At 46.7% G+C, this 10463-nt stretch overlaps 1 protein-coding gene across 1 annotated transcript in view; it reads left to right on the top strand.

Annotated features, from left to right (window-relative positions):
* Window positions 1–9988, top strand: part of LOC311329110 (carotenoid-cleaving dioxygenase, mitochondrial-like) — a gene marked incomplete at both ends in the record, with an annotated part of 12155 nt that extends 2167 nt beyond the window's left edge. The window contains 10 exons of the mRNA XM_084462991.1: window positions 1549–1760; window positions 2059–2174; window positions 3823–3925; window positions 5078–5218; window positions 5512–5672; window positions 5792–5962; window positions 6141–6278; window positions 9201–9383; window positions 9664–9774; window positions 9872–9988. Of these exons, the coding sequence (XP_084319117.1) occupies window positions 1549–1760; window positions 2059–2174; window positions 3823–3925; window positions 5078–5218; window positions 5512–5672; window positions 5792–5962; window positions 6141–6278; window positions 9201–9383; window positions 9664–9774; window positions 9872–9988 (1453 nt within the window). The remainder of the gene's footprint in view (window positions 1–1548; window positions 1761–2058; window positions 2175–3822; window positions 3926–5077; window positions 5219–5511; window positions 5673–5791; window positions 5963–6140; window positions 6279–9200; window positions 9384–9663; window positions 9775–9871) is intronic.
* Between the last annotated feature and the right edge of the window lie 475 nt (window positions 9989–10463).

Here is a 10463-nt window from a genome sequence, read left to right as displayed (position 1 = left end):
CTGACCTACCTGACCCAACACCTACCTGACCCAACACCTACCTGACCCAACACCTACCTGACACAACACCTACCTGACCCCAACACCTACCTGACCCCAACACCTACCTGACCCAACACCTACCTGACCCCAACACCTACCTGACCCAACACCTACCTGACCCCAACACCTACCTGACCCAACATCTACCTGACCCAACACCTACCTGACCCCAACACCTACCTGACACAACACCTACCTGACCCAACACCTACCTGACCCCAACACCTACCTGACCCAACACCTACCTGACCCAACACCTACCTGACCCCAACACCTACCTGACCCAACACCTACCTGACCCAACACCTACCTGACCCAACACCTACCTGACCCAACATCTACCTGACCCAACACCTACCTGACCCAACACCTACCTGACCCCAACACCTACCTGACCCAACACCTACCTGACCCAACACCTACCTGACCTACCTGACCCAACACCTACCTGACCCCAACACCTACCTGACCCAACACCTACCTGACCCCACACCTACCTGACCCAACACCTACCTGACACAACACCTACCTGACCTACCTGACCCAACACCTACCTGACCCAACACCTACCTGACCCAACACCTACCTGACCCCAACACCTACCTGACCCAACACCTACCTGACACAACACCTACCTGACCCCAACACCTACCTGACCCAACACCTACCTGACACAACACCTACCTGACCCCAACACCTACCTGACCCAACACCTACCTGACCCAACACCTACCTGACCCCAACACCTACCTGACCCAACATCTACCTGACCCAACACCTACCTGACCCAACACCTACCTGACCCCAACACCTACCTGACCCCAACACCTACCTGACCCAACACCTACCTGACCCAACACCTACCTGACCAAACACCTACCTGACCCAACACCTACCTGACCCCAACACCTACCTGACCTACCTGACCCAACACCTACCTGACCCAACACCTACCTGACCCAACACCTACCTGACCCAACACCTACCTGACCCCAACACCTACCTGACCCAACACCTACCTGACCCAACACCTACCTGACCCAACACCTACCTGACCCAACACCTACCTGACCCCAACACCTACCTGACCCAACACCTACCTGACCCAACACCTACCTGACCCAACACCTACCTGACCCCAACACCTACCTGACCCAACACCTACCTGACCCAACACCTACCTGACCCCAACACCTACTTGACCCAACACCTACCTGACCCCAACACCTACCTGACCCCACACCTACCTGACCTTTGCATCAAACTAGACACACATACTGTATCAGGAGATATATAAACACACATGCCTTCACAGAGATGCATGTACACACACACACACATACACACACACACGCACGCACGCACGCATGTACTGTACACACACACACGCATGTCTACCCATAGGTACAGGGTTAGGGTATATATTCTATATGTATAACCCTATACACTTCCATATTGGAAGTACTGTACCGAAACCCATTGGTTTATCTCTGTCTGCATCCCCAGCTACCACCACTGGTTTGACGGCATGGCAATGATGCACCGCTTCCACATCTCTGACGGCAAGGTCACCTACAGCAGCCGCTTCCTCCGCAGCGACTCGTACACACAGAACGCCAAGACCAACCGCATCGTGGTGTCTGAGTTCGGCACGCTCGCTATGCCCGACCCGTGCAAGAACATTTTTGCCCGGTTCTTTTCTCGATTCCAAATCCCCAGTGAGTGTTCTCAGGGGCGATGGTCTGTCTGTGTTCATCTCCTCAGTACGTTGATCCATGTCTACGGCAGTGAGGCTGGGACTGGGCTGGAGCTCAGGGCTGGTTGTATTGTGTTGCACACACAGTGTAGTACAAATATACAGTATTGTGAATGGATGCTGTATGTCACACCATGGAAAGGAAGGAAGAAAGCGTGTGTGTGTGTGTGTGTGTGTGTGTGTGTGTGTGTGTGTGTGTGTGTGTGTGTGTGTGTGTGTGTGTGTGAGTGTGAAGTTCTGATATCTGTGTGTGTTAACAGAGGCCACGGACAACGCCAGTGTGAATTTTGTCAAGTACAAGGGAGACTATTACGTCAGCACTGAGACCAACTACATGCGGCGCATTGATCCACAGAGCCTGGAGACCAAGGAGAAGGTATTGATCCACAGAGCCTGGAGACCAAGGAGAAGGTATTGATCCACAGAGCCTGGAGACCAAGGAGAAGGTATTGATCCACAGAGCCTGGATACCAAGGAGAAGGTATTGATCCACAGAGCCTTGAGACCAAGGAGAAGGTATTGATCCACAGAGCCTGGATACCAAGGAGAAGGTATTGATCCACAGAGCCTGGAGACCAAGGAGAAGGTATTGATCCACAGAGCCTGGAGACCAAGGAGAAGGTATTGATCCACAGAGCCTGGATACCAAGGAGAAGGTATTGATCCACAGAGCCTTGAGACCAAGGAGAAGGTATTGATCCACAGAGCCTGGAGACCAAGGAGAAGGTATTGATCCACAGAGCCTGGAGACCAAGGAGAAGGTATTGATCCACAGAGCCTGGAGACCAAGGAGAAGGTATTGATCCACAGAGCCTGGAGACCAAGGAGAAGGTATTGATCCACAGAGCCTGGAGACCAAGGAGAAGGTATTGACAGAACAGCTCACACACACACAGATATCATCCACAGAGATCTGTATTTCATATGGTCAGGAGATCCTCATAGTGATAGATATAGTAGATAGATACTTTCATAATCCCCATGTGGGGAAATTGGGTTTTTCAGCAGTGGAAAAGTACAGCAGCAGTGCGAAAAAAAAACAGCAGAATAAAGAATATACATAGGTAATATATAATAGATTAAATTAAATTACAATAAATATATACATACAGAAATATGTATACTAATACTCAAAATACATACATACATGCACACATTGTGCACTGTTATAGTCTGATGGCCGATGGCACAAAGCAGCACCTGAACCATTCAGTTTTGCACCTGGGTGGGAGGAGCCTGTGGCTGAAGGTGCTCCCCATCTGCCACAGCTCATCATAGAGGGGATGAGAGGGGTTGTCCAGGAGGGACTTCAGTTTGTCCCTCATCCTCCTCTCCACCACAGCCTCCAGGCTGTCCAGTTGTTGCCTTACAACAAAGCCGGCCCTCCTCACCAACAGCCCCTCCTCACCAGCTTGTTCAGCTTGTTTGTCTCCCCAGACTTGATGCTGCCTCCCCAGCAGGCAACAGCAAAGAACAGTGTGCTGCTCCCACAGACTGGTAGAACATCCTCAGCAGCCTGCTACACTCATCAAAGACCTGAGCCTCCTGAGGAAGAACAGTCTGCTCTGTCCTTTCCTGTAGAGGACCTCAGTGTTGTCAGTCCAGTCCAGTTTGATGTTCAGGTGCACTCCCAGGAACTTGTACTGTAGGAGTCCACCATCTCACTATCCTCCCCCTGGATGGTGATGAGGGTTGGAGGCCTCCTGTTCCTTCTGAAGTCCACCACCAGTTCCTTGGTCTTGCTGATGTTGAGTGGGAGCTGGTTCTCCTCAGACCATTCAACGAATCTCCTGATCACATCCCTGTACTCCTCCTCATCGTCTGCCCTGATGCAGCCCACGATAGAGGCCAAGAACCTCTGGAGGTGACACGCTGCAGAGTTGTGGCTGAAGTCAGAGGTGTAGAGGGTGAACAGGAAAGCTGACAGGACTGTTCCTTGGGGGGTGCCCGTGTTATCAACACGAGCAATGATGATGATGATGATGATGATGATAGCCAAGTTGATGTGTGCCTGTTCATGGTAGGTGGACTGGACTAACTACATAGCAGTGAACTCAGCCACAGCCCACCCACACTATGACCGTGAAGGAGCCACATACAACATGGGGAACTCCTATGGCAAGGGTGGTATGCTAAGTTCTATCTATCTATCTATCTATCTATCTATCTATCTATCTATCTATCTATCTATCTATCTATCTATCTATCTATCTATCCGTCTATCTATCTATCTATCTATCTATCTATCTATCTATCTATCTATCTATCTATCTATCTATCTATCTATCTATCTATCTATCTATCTATCTATCTATCTATCTATCTATCTATCTATCTATCTATCTATCTATCTATCTATCTATCTATCTATCTATCTATCTATCTATCTATCTATTGTTACACTGATACTGCCCCATCTACTAAAGCAATGCTGCTGATAATAACAAAATGTCAGTAAGATAACTGTTAACTACTTTGAGTAGAGTTAGATACATTAGCTAGTGAGCCTACTTGTCTCACATAACGTTAATCACCTAATATGAAGCTATAGTGCTAGCTAGCTACCTAGCTACGGTAGTTATTGATTGATTATGAACCATCAGGCTTGGCAGTGACTTAGTTTGACTTGAGTTAATGCTGGGGGAAGAAACTCACCTGACAATGGTTAGTAGGGTGACTGCTACTCACTAGTTGGTTATTATCTGTTATCGCCATCTTCATCAGCTACAAGGAACGTTACCATCTCCAGTCGAAGGAGGATTCTCCTGTAAGGTTGCCGGTAGCTCCTCTTCACTACTAGTATAAGTATTTCTTGCTGCTCTTTGTTAGTGTTGTCAGTAGCCATCATGAAAAAGTTGTTACCTTTGACAGTTTGGTAAAAAAAAAAAAAAGCATCACTGGGGTAACGTTAGCTTATTTGCTTCAGTTTTGAAATAGTGTGCTGAGGTCTGAATAACTTCCTCAGATGTGCAGTAATGGAATAGTTCAAGGTAGTGACTGGGAGAGGGGGGCTGACTGAGACACTCATGAATTAGGCATTCTGACACTATTTAGCATATGGATTTTTAGAAATAAATAATTATTAGCAAAAAATAATTATTAACAATATGTTTATGAGGTGTTTATGGGGCCCTCTGTAAGTTGGGGGCCCAAGGCAATTGCCTACGTTTCCCTAATGGGTAAGTCCGCCCCTGGCCAAATAAAGACCCCTCGAGGTCCAGAATTGAATCCAGTATAAACCCTCAAACCTCCACCCCTGTCTGTGTTCTCCTTCTCCAGGCTTCTTCTACAACATCATCCGTGTTCCTCCTCCTGTGGATGACGGCCAGGAGGATGATGCAGCAGATCTCAGTGGAGCTCAGGTCCTCTGCTCCATTCCTGCTTCACAGCCCAGGAAACCATCCTACTACCACAGCTTTGGTGAGGAAACCCTCTCTCTCTCTATCCCCGGCCAGGCCGCTCTCTATATCTCTCTATCTCTATCTCACTAGGCTTCTCCTTACTCTGTGGGGAACTCACCTCTATGCCTGTGTGTGAGTGTGTGTGTGTGTGAGTGTGTGTGTGTGTGTGTGTGTGTGTGTGTGTGAGTGTGTGTGTGTGTGCGTGTGCGTGTGTATGTGTGTGCGTGTGTGTATGTGTGTGTGTGTGTGAGTGTGTGTGCGTGTGCGTGTGTGAGTGTGTGTGTGTGTGTGCGTGTGTGTGCGCGTCTCCAGCCATGTCGGAGAACTACGTGGTGTTCATCGAGCAGCCCATCAAGCTGGACCTGCTCAAGTTCATGATGTACAGGATCCAGGGGAAGAGCTTCCACAAGGTCATGAGCTGGGAGCCTCAAACCCACACTTTCTTCCACGTGGTCGACAGGCACACAGGCGAGGTATATCTATGCTATATATAATATGCTCCTAGGACTAGTCATTTTCCTCTCAGATTGGTTTGTTTGTCTCCATGACCCAGCATCTCCCAAACACTGATTGGGTATGTCTCGTCCAATAGCGAAGCAAGGTGACGTACCGCTGCCCAGCCATGTTCGCCCTGCACATGATCAACGCCTATGAGGAGAGGGGCTTCCTGGTCATGGATATGTGCTGTGGTGACGACGGAGAGGTCATTGGAGACTTCACCCTGGAGAACCTCCGCAGGGCCCCGGGGGAGGAGATGGACAAGGTCTGACCATGTGACATCCACACACAGTCTACTACTCTGTGAAATCATGACTGGTTCAATTATGTTTATGATGACACTAACAATTGTCTGGGATGTACCATATTACCACTATGTATCATTATCATATCAAATCTACGTGACAGTGGCAGTACGTTTAACCTCCATATTGCTCTGTCAGTTTTACAACGCGCTCTGTAGGAACCTCCCGCGCAGATACGTCATTCCGCTGACTGTGGATAAAGACACACCCACCGACCAGAACCTGGTCACTCTGCACTTCTGTCAAGCTACTGCTGTGAAGGCCAAGAATGGGGAGGTGTGTGTTTGTGTGTGTGTGTGTGTGTGTGTGTGTGTGTGTGTGTGTATGTGTGTGTGTGTGTGTGTGTGTGTGTGTATGTGTGTGCGTGTGTGCGTGTGTGAGTGTGTGCGTGCGTGCGTGCGTGTGTGTGTGTGTGTGTGAATATATCTGTGTTGTAATGTAGCCTTGATATGAGTTTTGCAGCTGCACTTAGTCTGAATACTCTTGTATGCTAGAACCAATCATGCAGTTTCCTCCAGGGATCAATAAAGTACAAAAAACATAATTAATAAAGTACTACTACTACTACATAAAAACGTTATAAGTTGTAACATTCTACAACCTGAGCATCTGGCTATAGAATATGACCGCTACAATGGAATCAATCCAGACACAAAACTCTAATCATAGACAATTCTTCCTAAAGAAGTATTTTATGTTTCACTGCATATAAAAATACTTTTCATCTGAGAAAGGTAGACCTCACTCCAGAACCATTACTACCCAGCTAGTTACTCTCCTCTTTATTCAATTACTACCCAGCTAGTTACTCCCCTCTTTATTCAATTACTACCCAGCTAGTTACTCCCCTCTTTATTCAATTACTACCCAGCTAGTTACTCCCCTCTTTATTCAATTACTACCCAGCTAGTTACTCCCCTCTTTATTCAATTACTACCCAGCTAGTTACTCCCCTCTTTATTCAATTACTACCCAGCTAGTTACTCCCCTCTTTATTCAATTACTACCCAGCTAGTTACTCCCCTCTTTATTCAATTACTACCCAGCTAGTTACTCCCCTCTTTATTCAATTACTACCCAGCTAGTTACTCCCCTCTTTATTCAATTACTACCCAGCTAGTTACTCTCCTCTTTATTCAATTACTACCCAGCTAGTTACTCCCCTCTTTATTCAATTACTACCCAGCTAGTTACTCCCCTCTTTATTCAATTACTACCCAGCTAGTTACTCTCCTCTTTATTCAATTACTACCCAGCTAGTTACTCCCCTCTTTATTCAATTACTACCCAGCTAATTACTCTCCTCTTTATTCAATTACTACCCAGCTAGTTACTCCCCTCTTTATTCAATTACTACCCAGCTAGTTACCCCCCTCTTTATTCAATTACTACCCAGCTAGTTACCCCCCTCTTTATTCAATTACTACCCAGCTAGTTACTCCCCTCTTTATTCAATTACTACCCAGCTAGTTACTCCCCTCTTTATTCAATTACTACCCAGCTAGTTACTCTCCTCTTTATTCAATTACTACCCAGCTAGTTACTCTCCTCTTTATTCAATTACTACCCAGCTAGTTACTCCCCTCTTTATTCAATTACTACCCAGCTAGTTACTCCCCTCTTTATTCAATTACTACCCAGCTAGTTACTCCCCTCTTTATTCAATTACTACCCAGCTAGTTACTCTCCTCTTTATTCAATTACTACCCAGCTAGTTACTCCCCTCTTTATTCAATTACTACCCAGCTAGTTACTCTCCTCTTTATTCAATTACTACCCAGCTAGTTACTCCCCTCTTTATTCAATTACTACCCAGCTAGTTACTCCCCTCTTTATTCAATTACTACCCAGCTAGTTACTCCCCTCTTTATTCAATTACTACCCAGCTAGTTACTCCCCTCTTTATTCAATTACTACCCAGCTAGTTACTCCCCTCTTTATTCAATTACTACCCAGCTAGTTACTCCCCTCTTTATTCAATTACTACCCAGCTAGTTACTCCCCTCTTTATTCAATTACTACCCAGCTAGTTACTCTCCTCTTTATTCAATTACTACCCAGCTAGTTACTCCCCTCTTTATTCAATTACTACCCAGCTAGTTACTCCCCTCTTTATTCAATTACTACCCAGCTAGTTACTCTCCTCTTTATTCAATTACTACCCAGCTAGTTATTCCCCTCTTTATTCAATTACTACCCAGCTAGTTACTCCCCTCTTTATTCAATTACTACCCAGCTAGTTACTCCCCTCTTTATTCAATTACTACCCAGCTAGTTACTCCCCTCTTTATTCAATTACTACCCAGCTAGTTACTCCCCTCTTTATTCAATTACTACCCAGCTAGTTACTCCCCTCTTTATTCAATTACTACCCAGCTAGTTACTCTCCTCTTTATTCAATTACTACCCAGCTAGTTACTCCCCTCTTTATTCAATTACTACCCAGCTAGTTACTCTCCTCTTTATTCAATTACTACCCAGCTAGTTACTCCCCTCTTTATTCAATTACTACCCAGCTAGTTACTCTCCTCTTTATTCAATTACTACCCAGCTAGTTGCTCCCCTCTTTATTCCTAATGATAAAAGGCAGACCCCCCATGATAGAAGGCAGACCCCCCATGATAAAAGGCAGACCCCCCATGATAAAAGGCAGACCCCCCATGATAAAAGGCAGACCCCCCATGATAAAAGGCAGACCCCCCATGATAAAAGGCAGACCCCCCATGATAAAAGGCAGACCCCCCATGATAAAAGGCAGACCCCCCATGATAGAAGGCAGACCCCCCATGATAAAAGGCAGACCCCCCATGATAGAAGGCAGACCCCCCATGATAGAAGGCAGACCCCCCATGATAAAAGGCAGACCCCCCATGATAAAAGGCAGACCCCCCTTGATAGAAGGCAGACCCCCGTGATAAAAGGCAGACCCCCCCTGCTTGCCAGACGGCAGGCTAGCTGGTGCATGGGAATGGCGTGGTTTGTCATGGATACCTGACGCACACGTCTGTGACCTGTTCAGGAGGGTCAACGTTATAGAAATGTTACAGGAACATGTCCATCGTATTGCATCAATCAAGTTTGGGAAGTTATATATTTGCAGGGAGTTGTCAGCTCAACATATTCAGCACCTCGGGGGGGTTGAATGTTTCCGCTGACCGACGGGACTACGCCGTTGTTTCCCGTTCCCCGCTGCCTCAGGTGATCTGTACACACGAGGAACTGTACGATGACGAGCTGTTGCAGTACGGCGGTCTGGAGTTCCCGGCCATCAACTATGCTCAGTACAACGCCCGGCCATACCGCTACTTCTACGCCTGCGGCTTCGGACACGTGTTCAGTGACTCCCTGCTGAAGATGGACGTGCTGAGCAAACAGCTGAAGGTCACTATTACCAATGAACCTTAATTAATCCCCAGAGCATTGCAATAACAACTATATGAATCCTAACCACTTCTCTGGGTTACATACAGCATCTGCACCTGGGCTGACACACTCAAGCACTCGACATACTTTTCTCTACCAAAGTGGCTTATTCTGACACCTGTAATGTACAGTACTTTGTAATGATAACTATGCTGTGGGTCTCTTACGCATCTAAGCCTGTAGTTGACGCTTTCATCAAGGTTAAGAGTTATTTTAAAAATGGTCTCTATCTGTGCAGGCATGGCGCCACCCAGGGCTGTTCCCGTCAGAGCCTGTGTTTGTTCCTGCCCCCAATGCAACGGAGGAGGATGACGGGGTGGTCATGTCTGTCATCATCACACCCAGACAGGTAGGGAAGTCATATCATTACATTTGTCACTGAATAGAAAAAGACCAGCAAATGGTTTCTGAACCCTCACTTTGACCCTCCGTGTTTCCGTCTTCAGGAGAACAGCACTTTCCTGTTGGTCCTGGACGCCAAGACCTTCACGGAACTTGGCCGAGCGGAATTGCCTGTCAACATTCCATATGGAACGCATGGAGTGTTCAACGGGATGGGCTGAGGCTGACAACGCTCCAATCCCTCCGCTCACATAATTCTCTGAGAGAATTGCTCATTTCCATTCCTATCCATCCATCCGTCCATCCATCCGTCCAAACCCAGGAATTGATCATGCAGTGTTATTGTTATCAACAGGTTACAGTCTACGGATATAACCTGTTGTACTGTTATGATTTCATAATCCAAAGTATCATGTAATGAAGAACTATTATGGGATGGGGTGGGAGGGATGCTGTCACCACGGGTTTGAGGGAGGGATTACTCAGGTGTCCATGGGGTAGGGGGGTAAAGATAAAGGCTAGGAGAGACACTGTTATTTTGTTTGAAATTGTAATGGTATGCAATGATTTGTGTATTGTTCTGAAATAAACAATTGATTTAAAAAAGACAGGACAATCTCAGGAAAGTTATATAGTTACAAATCCTAACTGACGCACTGTATACAAAATATGGCTGTCCTGATTGATCTTAGTGAC

Source organism: Borostomias antarcticus, assembly GCF_949987555.1.
Source record: "Borostomias antarcticus genome assembly, contig: scaffold_71, whole genome shotgun sequence".
NCBI classification, from domain to species: domain Eukaryota; kingdom Metazoa; phylum Chordata; class Actinopteri; order Stomiiformes; family Stomiidae; genus Borostomias; species Borostomias antarcticus.
The sequence above is the reverse complement of the archived record's forward strand: the minus strand, read 5'-3'. Positions and strand labels throughout refer to the sequence as shown.